The sequence below is a fragment of the Scardinius erythrophthalmus genome, assembly GCF_964197995.2.
Source record: "Scardinius erythrophthalmus genome assembly, chromosome: 19".
Lineage (NCBI taxonomy): Eukaryota > Metazoa > Chordata > Actinopteri > Cypriniformes > Leuciscidae > Scardinius > Scardinius erythrophthalmus.
The window spans coordinates 22,048,212-22,069,481 of record NC_138239.1 but is presented as its reverse complement, the minus strand read 5'-3'; the positions used below and the strand labels follow the sequence as shown (position 1 = coordinate 22,069,481).

The 21,270-nt window shown below is 35.5% G+C and overlaps 1 protein-coding gene across 1 annotated transcript in view; it reads left to right on the top strand.

Moving 5' to 3' along the window:
• Positions 1–18,685, top strand: part of ccdc85ca (coiled-coil domain containing 85C, a) — a 41,744-nt gene extending 23,059 nt beyond the window's left edge. Inside the window, exons 2-6 of the mRNA XM_081347264.1 lie at positions 4,029–4,108; positions 8,864–8,968; positions 14,170–14,265; positions 17,184–17,282; positions 18,449–18,685. Of these exons, the coding sequence (XP_081203390.1) occupies positions 4,029–4,108; positions 8,864–8,968; positions 14,170–14,265; positions 17,184–17,282; positions 18,449–18,538 (470 nt within the window). The 3' untranslated portion in view covers positions 18,539–18,685. The remainder of the gene's footprint in view (positions 1–4,028; positions 4,109–8,863; positions 8,969–14,169; positions 14,266–17,183; positions 17,283–18,448) is intronic.
• The last annotated feature ends 2,585 nt before the right edge of the window (positions 18,686–21,270 follow it).

Genomic DNA, 21,270 nt, shown 5'->3' with positions numbered 1-21,270 from the left:
TCTGAGGCTATTCCACATCACAGCGTCTCTCCAATTAAGTCAAGCTCACCCTGAGATGTTGCCAGCACGATAACAGATAGATCGTGCATTACCGCTAACATGTGTTTCACTCCGTTCCTCTAAAGACACAGTAGGACAGCTTGTTAGAGTTGAATGTTAAGTTGTGTGCTCTGTTGGAGAGCCTACAGCACTTGTGCGGATGGAGGCGAGTGTTGTGCTGCTGAGGATGTCTAATTTAGCCGAGATCACTAGAGGTGGGCGTCTGGGCGACGCTCTCACGACCGTCCCTGTGTCACATAGTTTGCCAGGTTTATCTCGTGTTGCCTAACAAATGATGTCTGATAACCTAGAGGAGTGTATTTTTGTCCTTTTTGAATGTGACTACACATGTTCCTTTTATAATCCTTCGATATCAACAATTGAAATTGCTTGTACAATTCTCCATTAATCTTCTACTGCGCCAATAATGGTGGTATTCAAATCTGGGCGTATACCTCATTCCCCAACAATACATTATGGAGAGGTGTAGAAAACAATTTTTCTCGCATGTTCAAAGAGTTCCTGCTGCATTTCAGCCCCTGCGGAGATAAAAGACTCTCCGGCTGTGAATGGAACAGGAGGGAGTGTAGCGTTCCGCTTCATCTTTCTCCGGTCACGCCAGAAGAGGGTCGAGGCGGGGGTTATGTACGTGGCAGAACCGGCCAGGCTTGGTAGACAGTCTCCCTAATCAGCTTGGCTGTGCGTCAGGTGATCAGATGTACTTTAGTTAGATTAAAGGGTCACAAGGATTGGAAAAGAGGATTAACGAAGTAGGACCTCTGCCTACCGCTGCGGTTCTACTGGGCTCGCAACCGTATGTCCATCCCATCTGAGTCATTTAAGTTAAATTACCTTTCAAATCGGCATTTTCCTGCATGTATTGTTGTCAGAAATAAGATGAATGGAAACCTAACACAGTAATTCGTTCTGGGCTCATTAAGGGTTCATCAGATTCTGTAAACAAGTCAGAGGCAGCAGTGACACCTGGTGGAGATCATCAATTTCACTGTGATGAACCATACAAAATGGCATGGATGATTGATTGGAGAATGAGGATTGGCCATGGTTTATTAGTTTTGGGTTCATAGGGCACAGGAGACGAACCTTTGCATCTCATTTCAAAGGGCCGGGCGGCCCATCCTTGACTAATGCTGTTAAAATCTTTCTGATGTTTCAAAGGGTATTAGAGTGATTCTGTGGGCTGAACATTGTAGTATCTTATGCTCACCAAGGCTGCATTTATTTGACTAATAATACAGTAAAGACAGTAATATTGTGAAATATTATTACAATTTAAAATAATTGTTTTCCATTTGAATATACTTTCAAATGTAATTTATTCTTGTGATGGCAAAGCTGAATATTCAGCAGTCATTACACCACTCTCCAGTTTCACACGATCCTTCAGAAATCATTCTAATATGCTGATTTGATTTTTATCAGTGATGAAAACAGTGCTCTGCTTAATATTTTTGTTGAAACTGGGATGCATTTCTTTCAGGAATCTCTGATGTATAAAAGTTCAAAAGAACAGCATTTATTTAAAATAAAAATCAATTTTATCAATTTAATTAGTCCTTGCTGAATAATCAAAGAAAATAATTAAAAACAATCTTAATAACCCCAAACTTTTGAATGGTAGTGTATAAAAATATGCATTAAACAATATTACAATATTAAGTAACTTTAACCAAAGACAAACATATCATTATCCCTTTAAATGATCATTTTATTGTTATGCAATGTAAATATGCTAAATTGGCACTTTATTTAATGTTATTTTAGGCCATGCTTAAAATACAGCATTCATTTTTATACAGTATTGAACAGAGGTTCTCTATTCTGTCACCAAGGGCTTGGTCTTTCAGAGAGAATGGAAGCAAGAAATCCTAATGATGACTCATTCTGCTTTCATTAAAGAGCCCTGTTGCCTTTATCTGTCCAATCACACCTCACTCAGTTCCTGTTTGACACACACACTCTGTGTGAGTTTGTGTATGTGAGTGTGTGCATGCAGCTAATCTCTTCTTCAGTCTTCGCTGCTGATTTGTGTAAATGCATGGTACCCATATCACCCTCATGAAATCTGTCTTCTGGAATTCGCTCTGTTTAGTTCCGGTCTCTATGAAGCCCCTCCTACCGAAAAGCACAATGTGCTCTGATTGGTCGGCAGAACCAGTGTGTTGTGATTGTTTAATCGCTTTGAGTGTGTTTCAGAAATGCCATGCCCCTTACGATAACATGCCATGAGCAGGAATTATTTAAATGAGGAATGTTGTGACTTGTACGTTCTCAGAAGAAAACTCAAGACTTCAAATCAAGGTGTTTCAGGGAGCTCAGAAACAGTGTTTACTGATATAGAGAATAACTGCCTTTGGAGTGATTTCTAACTTTGCAGGCCTTTTTCATGCTCAACATTACACGCTAAAGAAAGTTGAAAATGTAAAGCATACTAGTAGATCCTCTTTAAAAGACTTTCTGGTACACTTGATTCTGATTGGTCAATCGCTGCATTCTGCAAGCAAATATATTTGCATAATGACAGCTAAATTGTATTATTTTTCCCAGTATTGATGTATTATTGTTAATCTCACATAAAAGTAAATATTGCATTTAATTCCAAACAAAACCTTTCTCCTTTGTTTCAGGGTCCTGATCACCCTGTCTGGGTTTATTTCGCAATATTGGCCACTTGACATGATTGGATTCAGATATTTCAGTATGTTTAGATAACTAAGCAACTCTTGGCCTCTTTCAGGAGGGTTTTGAAAATGGATTAAGGATTGCAAAAGTAAAATTACAAGATAGACACACTTTTGGCATCTCCTCAGGCCAACAGATCCTCCATCACCAAAAGGTCATAAAAGGCATGCTGGGAATGCAGCATATACACAAGACCAGACTCTTCAATATCCCCCTCTGCCACAATGACAAAACTTTTCTTTTTTTCTGATTCATTGGCTTTTACTTCACAGACATGAAATCAGTGTGTTCATCAGTGCTTCTAGTTTCTCTAACATCTGATTATGTTCGAGACAAATGTTGGGCGGCTTAAATGAAAGCAGCTTTTGTGTGTCAAAGGCAATGTAGATTTCCTGATTTAAGATTTCTTTGTCTAAATGAGCTCTTTAAAGTATAAACCTTTATGTGATCATGTAGGATGTGAACTGTGCTAAACGTTCGTCTTTCAAAATCTTTCTTTTGCTTTGACAGATGTCTTCTATTTAACTTATGTAGCTGCAGTGCATTCTGGGATATGGTATTGTATGTCAGTTTATAATAGAAAGCAGCACCATTTCAAAATGACTACGATTCCGGGATGACCAAATCACTTTTAGGGAGTTACAGTAAACCAGCTTTCATAACATAAGAAATTATGTTTAGAGAAACTTGAGGAATGAGGAGGGTAAAAAAAATCTTCCAAGCTGCATAGATGTAGGGCCACACAGAACTGCAGATCATCTTGATTTCATTAACTGGCATGATCTCAATGGACTGTTTGTTTGTTTTTAAGGAAATTTATACTTTTATTCTGAAAGGATTCATTAAACTGATCAATGGTGACTGTAAAGACTTTTAGAATAAAAAAAAAATCTATTTCAAATAAATGCTGTTCTTTTGAACTTTCTATATATTAAATAATTCTGTAAAATTTAAAATAGTTTCAACAAAAATATTAAGCAGCGCACAATTTAATTATTTTCAACATTGATATTAATAATAAATGTTTTAAATGTTTTTAAATTGTAATAATTTTTTTGCAATATTACTGATTTTACTGTATTTTGATCAAATAAATAATATAAATTTAAATAAAATGGGGAAAAAAATACAAATAAATGCAGCCTTGATGAGCATCAGAGACGTCTTTTACAAAAAATCTTACTGACTTCAAATGTTTGAATTGGTGTGTATGTGATTTATGTTCTATGATCAAACTTTCTAATCCATATTTCTACCCCCCCCCCCTTTTTTTTTTCTTTGTACAGATTCATCTTCAAACTACATACGCCAACTGGAGACTAAAGTCCGCATTTTAGAGGATGACCACAAGCAATTGTTATCCCAGGTAAAAGTCTAATACGCCTAATCTGAAAAGCCAGATCCACATCAAGATGTTGGTTCTGGGAACACACCATTGGCAGGGCTCAATCCGAAGGGCAGGATAAATGGTTGTCTTTCAAATTCCCTCAGCACGCAATAGGATAGCGCTACAACCAACCAGAGCGTTTTCCCACCAGCGGAGCTAGTTGATAGATTAAATTTTATTATTTATTACGAGTTTTACTTGGCAAAACTCTGAACACATCTTCCTTTTTTTTAAGAATGACTTCAGTGCTGTTCTTTGTTCTTTTCTCAAAGAAAAGCTTAACTCCAAGTCTTCAGAATCGCGGCCAAAGCTGATTCGAAAGGCTGCTGTTCGCCAGCAGGAGCAGCCATCTTCTTTGTTTTCAAGTAGCAGGGAATTCACCCTGCTTCACCGGAACCGTCACACTCACAACTCTGCCGTCATTATGTTAAGCCCGCCCACCGACTCTATACATGATGTGATTGGCCTGACTAGAGTTTGGTTTTTCCAGCTCGCAAGCCAATGGAGAGTTGTTAGACGACACTGGCTGCAAAATAAAATTTGCTGCCGACAGGGTGCGTCTAGATTTCTATGCTATAATCCGCCAGGCAATGTGATGGAAACGTATGTAAAATGAAAACATAAAAGCTTCCTTCCCAGGCCAGCTCTCAGAGGATAGCTTATCATATTAGGATCATTTGCAAAGTGGTATTCCACTCTGAAATGTCTTGTAAAATCTGTGCTTGCAAAGTCTGTGCATGACATCCGTTCAGCACAATCCTCTTGTTTGTTAACATTGTCAGGGTCTGAATCGGGCTTGAATTGGTTTGAAATTGATGCCATCGTTAATATTTACACCTGAGTAGAGTTTGCCAAACACATGCTGCCAATCACAATACACTGGGCTAGCTAACCAATCACAGCACATTTCATATTTCAGAAGGAGGGGCTTCATCGAAAATGACACGTTCGAGACAGACTGGGGATAGAGGAGCTGTAATAATGTAAAATATGTGAAGATAATATGTTTTTTGAACAATCAGGCATGAAAACATATTCTAGTACACCCCAAAAACAAAATCAATACTTTGTAAAAGGGCATAATAGGCCCCTTTATATGATAAAAATGTAATATGCTTTGTTAACTGTTTTGCAACCATGTACAGTATTAGTCTTTTATGGATTTGGTGTGCAGTGCAGCATTATAATAGTGTGCTTGAGGGTTTTAATCAAGTGCTGATGTTTAAAAGTATGTTGCCCCAGTGTAGCTTACACAGCACATGATCAGCAATATAATGAAAATTAAAAATGAGTGTGGTTATGTGAGCAGGAGGCTCATGTTGTGGTTAGCTTGGGCCCCTTTTTTCAGGCTTGCCTGCAGAGTAGCATTTGCACTTTTATGTGTGTTTGTGTTGTAGATTGTAGTAATACAAGAGGTAGATAGTAGGGATGGTATCAAATATTTTAGTCACATGACTTTCACAGCTCAGGTGATCAGCTCACAAATTTGGCTAATACATGCATTAAAGATGTCGTTTTTAATTATCTTGTTCCTTAAATGCAGGTCATTGCACCAAGACTTACATGTTTAACTGTGGCTGAATCTCAAAGCTTTGGTGCTGAAATGCGACTTCATTTTATGACACTGTAAGAGCTTTGAACAAAAAGCCCTGGAGCTCCGACAGTTATATGAGACAAAGATACAGATCTGTCACTAACAATTTTCTGTTTCAGACGGTCTTCATCTCCCATTTTCCGAGCCCAGATTTATAGACAGAGATAGCACATCCATCTCAATATTTATAGACGGCACATGCGACTAGTTGCTGTCAGTTTAATTGCATACGTTCATCTCTGATATTCTAATGATACTTCTTCATTTTGTCTTTCTCTGATGATGGATAGAGCTGCTTTTTCTTTTTATTGCCTCCATAGATAACTCAATTCTTTGAAGAAAGATATCTCGGAATTTGCAAGTGTTGTATATTTTGTTCTGTATTATATTGTGCCCGATAACCTTCAAGAATGGCTCATCAAGGCATTCTTGCTGTTACTATAAGAAATATGAGCATTTCATAGAATGTTTTTTAGCTGATGGGACTTTTAGAACAATCATTTAGCTATAACTCTGTCACTGTATTCCTCTTGCAGGTAGTAAACCAGATAATAAGCTGCCTTTGGCTGCGTAATGTAGATCTTAAGAGGAGAAGAATGTCGTTACCTTCAGGGTCAACAGTCCATGCCAAAGATCTCATTCATGGGTCAAACCTGTGTTCAATTATGCATGCTTTGTAAAACAGTAGAAGAAAGGAATTTATTTCACTCCAGTCTTTTTATCTTTTGATTAAGTCGTTTACCAGTCAAAAGTTTGGAAGACAGACAGACAGATACAGTGCTATGCATAAGTTTAGACACTCATGCTAAAGTTGACTAAAAAGAGGAATAAAAAATCATCTTTTGGAAATTGAACTTAATGCCTTAATTAAAAAGATTAGGAAAAATCCAACCTTTAAGGACACCAATTTTCTTTGTGAATGAATAATGTATCGTATAATAAATCTTCTTCCTTAAAATACAGGGTGCATAAGTTTGGACACCCCTATGTTAAATTCCCATAGAGGCAGGCAGATTTTTATTTTTAAAGGCCAGTTACTTCATGGATCCAGGATACTATGCATCCTGATAAAGTTCCCTTGGCCTTTGGAATTAAAATAGCCCCACATCATCACATAGCCTTCACCATACCTAGAGTTTGGCATGGTTTTATTTCAGTTAGCCTAATAGCTGGTTTGATTTGCATTGAGAGATGATCTTATGGAAAGTACTCCATGCCAATCTCTAGGTATGGTGAAGGCTATGTGATGATGTGGGGCTATTTTAATTCCAAAGGCCAAGGGAACTTTATCAGGATGCATAGTATCCTGGATCCATGAAGTAACTGGCCTTTAAAAATAAAAATCTGCCTGGCTCTATGGGAATTTAACATAGGGGTGTCCAGACTTATGCACCCTGTATTTTTAAGAACATTTATTTATTTACGATGCATTATTCATTCACAAAGAAAATTGGTGTCCTTAAAGGTTGGATTTTTCCTAATTTTTTTAGTTAAGGCATTAAGTTCAATTTCCAAAAGATGATTTTTTATTCCTCTTTTTAGTCAACTTTAGCATGGGTGTCTAAACTTATGCACAGCACTGTATATAGATAGATAGAATGAAGTTGGATTATGTTTGCATTTTTAACAATGTTCATTTAAAAAATAAAAGAAATATGAGACCCTTTCAGTACAACCATGGGTTTAGCTGCAGTCTCATGTTCTCTTAGCAGAACTTTTATTAGAACATGCTAGACGGTTATGCAACTTACGCACGTAGACACACACAGAAAACTTTTGTAACAATCCACTTTTCCCTGAAAAAAGTTCACAGCCTCAATTGAGCTCCAGTAATCCCTTTGTGAGCTGTTTGCACACAACAGCCATCAACATACGGGGCATGAAAGTTCAAAATGGGGATAATCACACACAGATGCTGTTACTATGGAATATTCATTCATTTCTCCATTGTACTGAGGGATTTTCGAAATTTTTATTTCATGGCCTGTGACACTCAAATATGCAGCGGTAAGAGTTTTACGGACAGGTGCCTTTTGGCTAAATTTCTTAGGTCATTATTTATGAAGCGTGACTGACATTACCTCTCAGCTCCGGAACTTTCTGGGTTTGCTATTTTGCCTTTTACCCTTTTCTCAGATCACCTCTCAGGAAATGATCTCACGTGCCATCCGCTATCAATTTTTCATTCGCAAACATTTTTGCAGAGGTTATGATCCTTTAGTCAAATATGTTGAAGACAGCACATTCTACATTACGGGTCGTAACAGTTGTTTTTCCAGTTTCATGCCTATAATGATAGAGGAAGTGGTTGTCTCTGTGGTTTCTTTGTGCTTGGACTGCCAGAACATTATCATTGTTCATCTGATAAGAACTATGAGATTTGCAGTTGTCAGGTGCTGTGAGAAGAGGTCAGGAAAGGGTGAAAAACCTGTACTGGTTAAACTAGTGGTAAGAGAGACTAGATAAAAGGGTTTGATACCTTACTATCTTGTACACACACTCAGTCTTGGATCTTTCTAGTTGCATGGATTGATTTCATACTTTTTTTTTTACACATCCAGAGATGACAAGTGAGCTCATGTCTTAAATTGACTTATTGTAAGGCTTCTCATATTTTATATTTTAGAGGTTAAATAATCAGTGCCTTTATTATTGAGGATTTATGCATCGTATGCATTTTTTGTTTGCTATGCAAGTACAAATGCAAAGTTTATGACCTTTTGGAAAACAAGTGATCTGGCATTTCATGACATCATAAGCTTTATGTCTGGACACTGGTTGTGTTTTCTCATCTCTCTGCACATATACAATACCGTTCAAACGTTTAGGGTCAGTGAGATTTTTATAGAAATTAATATTTTTATTATAAGGATGCATTCAATTGATCAAAAGTGACAGTAAAGAATTGTATAATGTTACAAAGTATTTCAATTACAATTGAATGTTGTTCTATTGAACTTTCTCTTGCCTTCTACTGTAAAATATCTTTCATATATAATACTGTTCGTTGTATTTCTTTTTGGTTGGTTTTGATTTATCTAGGGAACTGAAAGATTTTGGTTTCTGATTTAACTTTGCTGTTAATTCTTCTATTTATCAAAATGAATCTGTGTTTGACACATACCTGCTTCTCTCTACAGCAGGGGAACGTGGGCGATCTGAAGACACTTCGGAAAGGACTGTCCCTGTATCACTCAGAGTCCCAGCTCTCCTCACTATCCCAGTTTCAGGACACCTTACAGAATGTACGTATTCCAATGATGAAATCTAACGTGACCCCATTATTTTGCATTAGAGCCAAAACCTAAATCACAGTGGAGCTTAAAAAGATTTGTCACGTTGAGCCGATTTGGAAGAGATTTGGCAACAATTAGCTGTCGCAATTCCAGCTGGTTACAGGATTCTGCATTGCTCTTTGTAGAAGCAGATGAGAATTGACCCGTGCCAAAGAGCTTAAAACATCAGGAGCTTAAAACCTGAATGACAGAGTAAAGTCCCATTCAGGACCATGTCTCATGTATTTATTGATTTACTTATTTTTTTTTTTTTTTTTTTTGAAAGAATAGGTGCCACTAGTTCAGTGGTTCTTAAACTTTTTCAGGTAGCGGATAACTCAACATTGATCAACAAAAATTGTGCAGCAGCTAGAAACCTCAACACAAGTATTTACAGGTTTAAGTTGTGTACAATTTTTATACAAGTTCTTGAACTCTATCTTGAAATAGTCTGATAATTTAGATGCCAGACTGTTTTGTTAATATTTCATTGAAATGAACCACACTGTTTGCCAATACACGAACTGAACCAACTGTTGCATAATTGAGACAACAGAAAAACGTTATCACGAATGATCGTTAGCAGAATCTGTTCATTATTATGAGTTAATTTATCATTCAAATAACTCAGCGTTGGTGCTCTTTGTCAATCGTTTTATTTATTTAAGTCCACAGTTTTATTTATTGCCAACTACAGTTTGAGAACAACTGCAGAAGTTGCTTTTTATAATGATTTTTTATTTTTTATTACCAAATGTGAAACTATAAGCATACACCTGGTTTCAATATGTTTTAAAATGTGATTTGATACTGTGATGGCAAAGTTAAAAAAAATTAGCAGCCATTACTCACATCTTCAGAGTCACATGATCCTTTAGAAATGATTCTAATGCTGATTTGGTGAAACATTTCTTATAATTATCAATGTTGAAAACAGTTGTGCTGCTTAATATTTTGGAGAACCTGATATGTGTATATATATATATATATATATATATATATATATATATATATATATTATATATATATATATATTATATATATATATATATTATATATATATATATATATATATATATATATATATATATATATATATATATATATATATATTTAGGATGCTTTGACGACTAGAAAGCTAAAAAACTGCATTTATTTGAAAGTTTTTACTAGATAAATTTTATTTAGTGTTATAAGAACTGGTAAAAGTCAAGGTAGCCTACTATTCATTTCCTTGCATAGAAAAAACAACAACAGAATTCTTAAAATTAAATCATTTTAACTTATAAATTGCTTATAAACCACCCTTAGTTGCATGACCTTCGAGTACCTGCAGTTATCTCAACCCCCTGCTTGATTTGCTCAATAATAAATACCACTGACAGTGGAACAAATTAATATTTATATAGATTATGCCTAACGGAACCCTGTGTCTTCTACTAGTTCATCAGCGCAAACTCGGGAGTACAACACATGCGATAAAATATTATCGGCCTGCTGAATCATGGACTGCTGAAACATGTCTTGTAAGGTGCGGAGTGTCTGTTTTCTCATGATCTTCCCTGCCACTCTAACCAAATTACTTATTTGAGCTTTCATTTTGACTGTTAGGCTACCAAACCAAATGATGATTCCATGACGTAAAACAGACTCTATAGCTCTATAAAAAATGTACGTAATATTGCTGCTAACTCCGCTGGTGAACCCTTGTACGAACACTCGACACGTGTGTGCCATTTAAGCTCACTATTAATGTGGACCCCCAAGCATTTAAAAGACGCAATCTGTTTAATGTCCTGACATTGTACTACAACAGAGCTCCTATCCCCCACTGAGGACAAGAACTTTTTGAAGTTAGAATTATAATAGTTTTTTTTTTTTTTATAGATAAAAAAAAAATGAGTGAAAGATGCTTTGCTCATAGGTCATTTCCTGTGGCCTTGCAGGGGTTTGTTGTGCTCTGATCTCTGCTGGAGTCTCAGTGCTGATCCGTTCTTTGTTTTAGAGATCCTTTCTAACCTAAAAATGACCTTAGAGGAACTATTTAATATGTATCAGTGTTGTCAAATCGATTAATCACGATTAAAAAGTAAAATTTTATAATATATATGTGTAAAATATATGTGTGTATACAGTATATATATATATATATATATATATTAAACGTACGTATGTACATACATACATACAGTACATGCATGCAAATATATATATATATATATATATATATATATATATATATATATATACAGTATATATATATAAAGACACGCAAATAAACCTTTATGGTAGATGTGATTAATCGCGATAAATCGATTTGACAGCACTAATATATTTATATACTGCATATAAATATAAGTAATTTTAGGAGAAACATCAGAGACAAAACCCACAATTGCTATAAGGGGTGGAACAGAATGCTGTTAAATATGTTTTGTACTGAACATTTGCTCCAATGTTTCATGTAATTTTGTCCACTGGAAATTTGCAAAAAATGCAGTCCTGAAAATTTTCACTTCAATATACTGAACTGTTTTTCTGTACCTCACAGGCTTGTTTTCATCATGTCTTTTACGAACAATTTCCTTCAAATATTAGAGAATATCTCACTTAATGTCTCAATTAAATCAAGAAATCTGTTTAAACAGATCTCCCTTCTTTCTTTCCTCCTCTGCTGCTCTCTCTCTCTCTCTTCTCCTGAGATATCATCATCATCATCATTCCCCTACACCCGTATCCTCAGAAAAGGTCATCTGCGAACCTGGTGCTTTACCTAACAAGTGCACTCATCAGCTATGACAGCGCAGCTGCTCCACTTTAATATGAGAGACAGCTTCCACAGGAAAGAGAAATCAATTAGAGAGTGGCGTGGGTCTCGTCCTCAGAGGATTCTGCACTTATTTTATCTCAGCTCGTCTCAGCTCTGTCTACGAGCTCATCGCTTCATTAGCATGGCTTTGAACTTTCGCTTTAATCACGGGGGGAGATGGCACTAAATAATGCAGTAGCGAACTGCTGAAACAATAATCAGGTTCGTACAAGTGACACAACAGATCGGTTGCTGTTGTTAGGGGTTACCTGAGGATGTAGTTGAGGAGAGGTAATCAGAGTAGTTTGGTGCTTTAGCTGTTTTAGAGTTGCTTAACCCTAGTAAAATGTACTGTGTAAAAATATTTTTTTGACAGGAATGTATATGTAGACAATGCTGGTCAAATTTTTGGGGTCAGTATTTCACCAAAAATACAGTAAAACCAGTAATAATGTAAAATATTACTACATTTTAAAAGAAGAAATTTTCTTCTTTTTCTTCAAATTTTAATACATTTTAAAATATCATTTATTCCTGTGATCAAAGCTGAATTTTCAGCATTATTACTCAGTCTTCAGTGTCACATGATCCTTCAGAAATCATTCTAATATGATTTGCTGCTCAAGAAACATTTCTTATTATTATCAACTGTGATAAAAAAATAATAATTCAGGACTCTTTGATGAATATAAGCACATTTATTTGAAATAATCTTTTGTAACAATATAATAGTTTTTATTTTATTGTTTACTGTCACTTTTAGACAATTTAATGAGTCATTGCTGAATAAGTTTTTTTTTTTTTTTTTTTAGAAATCTTACTGACCCCAAACCTTTGAATATCTTTTCAAACTTTTGGAAATAAAGCTATTTGTTCTACTTAAGTGCTTGTTTTAGCTGCCCAGGATCTTATAAATATCTTAGTTTCCAGACGGACTGAAAAAAACAGTTACTTAATTCATTTAATTTTCTTTTAATGGCTGATGGACCTATAACTTTATACATACATCATCCACATTTTCCTGTCTTTTTTAATGAGAAGTGCCACACGCATCAGAGTAAGGTTGTTTGTGCTGCTGACCAGTCCATATAGTCTAGTTTTGGATTGGTTTAATCCAGCTATGGCCTGTTATGTGATTCTGATTTCCAAGTGATGTTTATGATCAATGCATGGTTTTGCGGATTATAGAAAGCCTCTTCAGACTATCCAATAAAATTGGTCCTGGATTTGATCGGACTATAGAAATATCTTAATGATTGAATTTGGCTACATCTATCACCAGTACTCTGTTTGTGACAGCACTTGGCACGCTAGCCAAACACACAGATGTTCCTCGTGGCAAGGCTTCAAAACTGGGCTCCAAAACAAATAGGATGGTCACTCTTTTCCTGTTAATGCCTTGAGATGCCACTTACTACTTAATAGATTATTTAATAATCTATAATCTGATGATCTGATGAAATTATGTATTTTTTGGTCAGTAGAATAAACACATGGAAGACTATTTAGAATCATTCTGCACCCATATACAACATGTAAACACTTGATATACTATATATAAATCTCATTCAGGTTGATAAGGTATGTTATTTTGGTTTGAAGATATATTTAGATATAAGATTTATAAGATTTGTATGTATATATATATATATATATATATATATATAAATTTTAAATAAAATTGGTCATATTTAATATCATATAATTCAATTGCATTATGATGTAGAGTATACAACTTATATGAGATAATAAAATGTTAAGGGCCCGAATAGTCATTGGCTTTTGCTATTAAAATCTCCATAACGTCGACCACTGCTTGGCTTGTACTGGCAAAGGAATCCATGCAGAATGAATTGTGGGACTCCTGGGCTTCTCTAATCAGGCTACGGGGCGATGCATGACAGCGAGCATTGGGTCGGGATGTTCTCGGGCCAGTTCAGGGTAAAGTACCCACGGCTCCAGCCCTCAATAAACCTGCTGGCAACTGCAAGTGAACATCACAGTCCTGTTCTCTCAGGCCAAAAGCGAGTTGCAGTTTCCATCCAGGGGTCCTCTCCCGACCCCACTGCTGAAATGCCAGCTCGATTGTTGTGGATTTAACGCTAGAACGGGATTCAAAGAGCTGTGTCTATACTGGGGCTCACAAGACCCTGTGCACTGAAAGAGCTCTTTGTTGATGGGTACCCATGAAGGGGGTACAAGCAGAGATGAGTTATAATGAGATGGCTTAACCCATTTCGAGCCTGAGTTGACTCAGAGAAACAGCTAATGGCTTTTCCAGTACTCGGATCTCTTCTGGTAATCTGAGAGAGCAGTATGAGTCATCTTTGATCATGACGAATGTGTGTCCATCTGTCCACAGGGGTCCACGTGGATGCCTGGAGGTGATCTGCCGCCCCCTGTCACGGGATACCTGCCGGCAGCACAGAAACCAGAGGCTGTTGTACATGCCATGAAAGTAAGATCATGATGCTGATGTTGCAAAATCAAGCCATACTTCTTGTGTTTGAATTCTAGATATGCTAAAAATATTATGCTAAATTGTTTCATGCTTAAATATTACTGTTAATTTAATGGCCTAGCAGTGATCATGCATTCTACTTTGTTTAAGGCTGGTTTGCATCATCATTTCCCAGTTGTATTCCCACATCATTTTTAATCGTTTCTCGCCCTTTCTTTCTCATCGCAATAAAAAGTGTCATAAATCATTTAAAAGTTAAAGGTCAAGCCTGATTTCACAGGAATTAGATTGAGTTTCATGGTAGAAACGTTCTTGCTTGATTCCCCTTGAATAGGTTTTATGGACGCGTCATTAATTTTATGAGTTGAACTTATTATTATACTAATACTGTCACCTAGAGGATTTTCTGTGAACTGTTGGATCTCTGTAATTTGAAAGAAAACAAAACATTGGTCAAGGGAAGCAGAGAGAGCTAAACAGAATATAAATACGACAATAAATACCACATAAAACAAAAATAAAATACAACGGAAAATAGTTTATTTTACATTTTCTACGATTAAGTGGTGCTTGCCTGTGCAAAACTTGCTGACACAGTGCAAGGTCCAGTGTAATTTTAGTATTATTTATATACACTTATAATATTTATTAATATTCTGAATTAGCTTTTATTTTATAGGTTCAGTTTTCATTTTAATTTTTGTAATTTTGTTATTGTCACGTTTGATTGCAGAGAGTGCATAACGAAAGGAGTAGATAACAAGTCTTTATTAAATCCACACTGAAAAAATCGTTAAAAGGAAATGTTAATATGACCACGTTAAATAAAGACAATACTGGACAAGGGAACCGAAAAAACTGAGTGCTTAAATACTGTAGTCGCATGAACTAATGAACTACTAAAGAGACTAATAAAGATCAGGATCACAGGCAAAATGGGAACAGTGAAAACTAAACCAAAACACAATGAAAATAAGCCCAGTGCTGGTCCTCCCTATATGCAAAGTATGCAAGTTGCGTATTGGGCTCCTGAACCACCAGGGGGCCCCCTTGCTCTCAAAGATGATTTAATGACTAGTATTTTAGTTTCGTTTTGATTTTGGCTTCCAACGATTATGAAAACATGATGCCACATTCCGTTCCTTTCCTTTAAAGCAGCTGTCGCAATATACAGTCTGCGGTCGGACGTGCTCGATACTAAAATAACAAGAGTTATTGAGTTGCAAAAGAGATGCTGTTCCCCAGGCGGCTTTCTGTGCACTCGGATCCGAGACGGAGCGAAATTCGGGCGTGTGCTTAAACGGACAAATACACAAAGTTATGTCAAAATTCCCATCTTGGCTTAGCCTCGGTCTCCCCATGCTGCCTTGTGCGCAGCACAATTTTATTCACGCTGCTAGGCAGCCTGGATACCATGGACCAGATTTTCCCCTCAAAAAGGGAACCAATCACAGAACGGGGAGGGAGCAGCAAGACGATGACGACGTCTATGCGACACACCGAATCAGTTTGTTTATATCTATGGATCCAACATGGCATCAGACGCGAAGTTACCTTTCGATGCAGCCTTAGATAGTGTTCTAAGTAGTTTAGAACGCAAGTTTATTTCGTCTTCTTCCTCGTCGAATTTCTGTCGCTCTACATACGTCATCTGGTATAATTGAAACGATTGGCTATGAGCTACGTACAGGCGCATTTGATAGACATTTGTAGCGCCCAATAAACGGCTCTGGGCATTCGTAAACCACGCCTCAAATACGAAAAAAATGAACATGTGGTTCCCAGACCACGTCTCAATGAGACGAGGTCTGACGTTAGCCAGGCTAATCTTGGCTAGTTATACTTAAACGCAGTCAGTTATGTCTTAAGTAAACAAACAGTTGGGAAAGTAGTTGCATGCTTGTCAGTATATTAGATCTGTGCATTTGGTCTTAAAGTGACATCAGCCTAATAAACCTGCTGCTGTTTTTGTCATTTCATGTTAATCAAACAACAAAAGAAAATGAGAGAATCATTCACTGCTCTTCACTGAATAACTTTAGTAACTTTAATGTGAATCAATGTAGGCCTATATTAATTCAATATGGTGAAGACTATGCAGAGTTTTATTTTTACATTTGATTACTTTATTCAATTTTCTGTATAGGCTATAGGCTAAATTATTTCATTTGTATCTTTTTTTTCTATTGTATTTGTCCTATTTTTTTGTAATTGTATTTTTTTATGGTATTACTGTTAATTACTAAATATATGACTGTTTAACAGTGAAACTGCTCTGAAAGAACAGATGAAGGGGTTGGGGGTCATTTTGGGGTTTTATGAGCGCATTTACCCCCTTACAAAGTTTTGCGTTTGTATTAGATTTTGTTTGTTTCTGTTTCTATTTAGCTTTCATTTATATTTATTTCATTTTAAGTTTTAGTAATTTTAGTACTTTAATACAGTTTAAACTTAATTATTTCAGTTAGTTGCCAGTGCAATATTTTTAATTTTCGTTGAAGTTTTTTTGTTGTTAATTTTTTCATCTAATATTTATATTTTAATTTAATTCAGTTTTATTTCAGTTAACAAAAAATGTAATAGTTTTACTTAACAATAAAAACACTGACTAGGCTAAGCTGTTCTAGGTCGTTGCCAGGTGGTTGCTAAGGTGTGCTGGGGAGTTAGACTGCTACAAGTGAAAATAGCCCAGCCTCTAGTCTCTTTAAAATTCTGACTCAGGTCCCCCTTTCATTCGTTTTATGGCAACAAAAAAAGTTTTCACTTTTGATCTGAGGTATTTTGTAGCATAAATGGTACCGGAATCCTAAATACTTTGGGTTAGGGTTCATTCAAGTCAGTGAAGTATAGTAATAGTGAAGCTTGCTTTAGTGAACACCACTAATCATTTAACCCTCTGTTGATTTGCTTTGTAGGTATTAGAAGTCCATGAGAACCTAGACAGGAAGATCCCAGAGGACTATGAGGAGGATCTCAGTGAGAAAGAGAAAGCCATTGTCAGAGAAATGTGTAATGTGAGTCTACCTAGTAGCATCTCCCATCTGCCTCCCCCTACCCTGAACCTCAGCTTAGATTCCTCTAGTGCATTGATAAATCCCTGTTCAACAGAAAGAGGCTGTAAGTGTGTGCTCCCTCTCCCATGTGTTTGTTTTCCTGTCACTTTGTGTAATCACGCCAGCTTTGATTGAGGACACTGTTTGAATGTTTCACAACAGAGACCTACTTTCAGACCACTTTAATAAGAGGCCTTGGCAAAAGTCCTCGGAGTGTTTATCGCACAGTTGTCCGTGCAATTAAAATAACTTGATCGCTGAAACAATGCAGGTTTATCAGCTCCCTGAAGGGCCCCTGGAATCTGGGACCTGTGATTTGTTTCTGCCCCGAGAACCCCCGCCTGTCAAAAGCAAAATCTCAGATAGCACAAGGGCTGCTTTCTTTTCTGATTATAATTAGTCCCCAGTCCCACTCAACCCCCTTTTAGAAGATCTCTCTGTATGTTGAGTCATTGAGCAACTATATATATATATATATATATTTTTTTTTTTACATTTCAGGTTCCTGGTTCGAAAAATATAACATAATATAATGTATATATAAATAATGATTTGTGTGCCACATGTGACTTTTTCCTAAGTTTGTACAATTCTCAAAAAAAAATCTATTTTTTGGGGTTTGTCTTCAACTCTTCAACTTATCTAATAAATACAGAAAAAAAATTCAAATCAGGAAAGTTATACTTAGCACTTTTTCATAATAAGTTAAAATATTGTAATTTAAATGTATAGTCTGTCATTTTTATAACAAAATTTGCAGTAATTTATTTTAAATATTAATTTAATTTAAAGTTGATGAGTTGGTTTATTAGGTGTCATTACTAAAATGCTCAGTAGAATTTTTAACTTAGAAAAAAAAATAGATAAATAAATACTAAATACATAAAAAATCTATATACATTTACTTAAATTATTATTATTTTTTGGCTGCTAGTTAATGTGTTCCGTCCGTTAGGAAGATCTATTTGCAGAACCTGAAAAATCACATCGTAATTACCATCACACACAATATATAATATGACCAGATGTCTATTCTAGGACATACTGAACAGTAGCACAGGACAAATATTTTGAAGACACTTTTCATTTCAGCTTGACCCAACTGTGTGATTGCTTTGTGTGTTCAGGTGGTGTGGCGAAAGCTCGGTGATGCAGCAGGATCCAAACCCTCCATCCGCCAACATCTCTCTGGGAACCAGTTCAAAGGCCCTTTGTAGTTCCCATGTCAATGAACGGCAGGCCTTGAACAAACAAACAAATCTGTGAATATGACGAGAGGAGCAGACAGAGCTGGGCAACTTCGGGAAACGACACAAAGAACTTGGCTTCTACTGCCAGCTTCTCTCATGGCATTCAGTTGAGACATTTCAAACCTATTACCTACAACACAGGTGGTAGTTTAATATATAATGGACTCACAATTAGCACAAGCTAAATCACTGCTCTATTTATATGCATACCTTCCAAGTATTCGTACAAGGCAGCTTAATGGATTCATTTCTCATTCCAGATACGGAATGAAAGCACACAGATAAATGCCCCACGGAGTTACTTATACAAGATTAAACCTTTCCACTCCTAAAAGCTTTTTTGATTTTGGCATAAGACCACTTCATAATATTCTGTCATCCAAGGAATTTTCTTTGTAGACTACTACCATTCAAAAGTTTGGGGCTGGGATCTTTTAATGTTTTTATCTCTTCTGCTCACCAAGGCTGCATTTATTTGATCAAAAATACAGTAAAAACAGTAATATTGTAAAATAATAATACAATTTAAAATAACCGTTTGCTATTTAAAATTTAATTTCTATGATGGCAAAGCTGAATTGTCAGCATCATTACTCCAGTGTCAGTGTCACATGATCCTTCAGAAATCATAATAATATGGTGATTTGATCGAGAAACATTTCTTATTATTATTATCAATGTTGAAAACAGTCATGCTGCTTAATATTTTTGTGGAAAACAGCAATTCTTTCAAAAGAAAAGCATTTCTTGGTTACACTTTTCAATAATTAATGTACAGTATTAACTAACATGAACTAACAATGAGCAATACATTTGTTACAGTATTTATTAGTCTTTAATGTTAGTTTAAAAAAATACAATTGTGCATTGTTTGTTCATGCTAGTTAACATTGTAATGTTAAGAAATACAATTTTTGATTTTAATAATGTATTAGTAATTGTTGAAATGAACATTAACTAAGATAAATGCTGTAGAAATTCATTGTTCATTCTTAGTTCATGTTAACTAAAGTAGTGAAACCTTATTCAGAAGAAGTATCTTTTGATACATTATAAATGTCTTTACTGTCATATTTGATCAATATAATGCATCCTTGCTGAATAAAAGTATATATATATATATATATATATATATATATATATATATATATATATATATATATATATATATATATATATATATATATATATATATGTATATATGACTTTATTGACCCCAAACCTTTGAATGGATGTATTAAGCCACTCACATCACATCAGAATGTGATAGACTATTATCATTACAAATAAACTGTACTTAGAAAGTTGCTAGTCACTCACAAATAACAAGTTTAATTTACTCCGCAATGCCAGTTATTACTCATTTACTGCTGACAGTTGTTTTTTGGAACCTGTTCACGTAGCGGAAAAATAAAATATGACAGTAAGCTTAATTTATTTATTTTTTCCCAGGCATGAACACATATAATACATTTACTCAGGTTCCCAGGCATACATAAAATAACAATAAAATAAGACTACATACTTTATATGGCAAAATTCTAGTCTGGAAATATTCAGAAGATATATGCAGGCCAGCTCATGTGTATAAGCATTTAATTAAAGTATTATTTTTTTCCCCAAATAGTACTTATAAATGCCAACTCAACTTTTTTTACTTTAAATTCCAAACTGACAATCGTGATTAATTGAAGCTGCTTTCTATGCCTTTATTTCTATCTTTGTGGTCTATCAAATGAAAGCAGATCAAAAAATGTCAACATTCAATATCATTATTTTATCATGTATCCCAGTGTTGTGCTTTTAATTGCATATGAGACCTAATGGCTTAATGGTGTCATAATGGAAAGTACTGTATTAGGTCTACAGATTGAGTCCTGCATGAAAAGAACTGGAACCCACTTTCAGGTTCTAGACACTGAATAGGTGCAATATAGAAACTGTCTGGATGAATGTAAGTATGGAAGTGTTGTGTGTTTTCAGTTCAGCCTGGAATTGCATAAATGATTCCAGTTTGCAGTGGGAAGTTTCACCATTACACTATTTCTAAAAGCATTTATTATATGATGCAACTTTAGCACATGCAGTTTTAATGGCGTAAAGCATGTAGTACAGTACCTCAGCCAGTCCATTTTATTTACATTATTCCTTTTACCAAGCGTATTGCTTCTGCATATACTAAATTAAATCAGACCATATGTGATGATAAGAACTGGATAAGGCTAGCATTATTAATAATGAGCTTCTTTTGCTGAATTTTGTGTAAAACGTCTAATTCTGCTTTATAGGCCTAGTTCATGAGACCTTCAGGCAAAAATCTATTTGTGTGCGTACTGTACATGATATAAAGCAAATTCTGAATGGATGTTAATGAGAACGCAGTAAATGAAGTGTATTTGAGTTTTGTTTGTTATGATTCAGAACCATTATCTGTGTATACTGCCTCAAAAGATGCATGCTGCATTCACACAAAAGCTCTTTTTTTCTGAAAACCAGTGACCCGATAAGCCATAATTTTGTATTGTTTGTTTAAATCGAAGCTATTTTGAGCATTGACGGAAAATCACTCAGCCGTTCTAGTTATTTTTGTATTAAAGTTGTGTGGAATTTCATTGAAATTGTATATTTATGAGAGCAATTTTACAGTGCTATACTGAAATCACATTCTTATTGGATGGTTTTGTTCACAGTGGATGCAG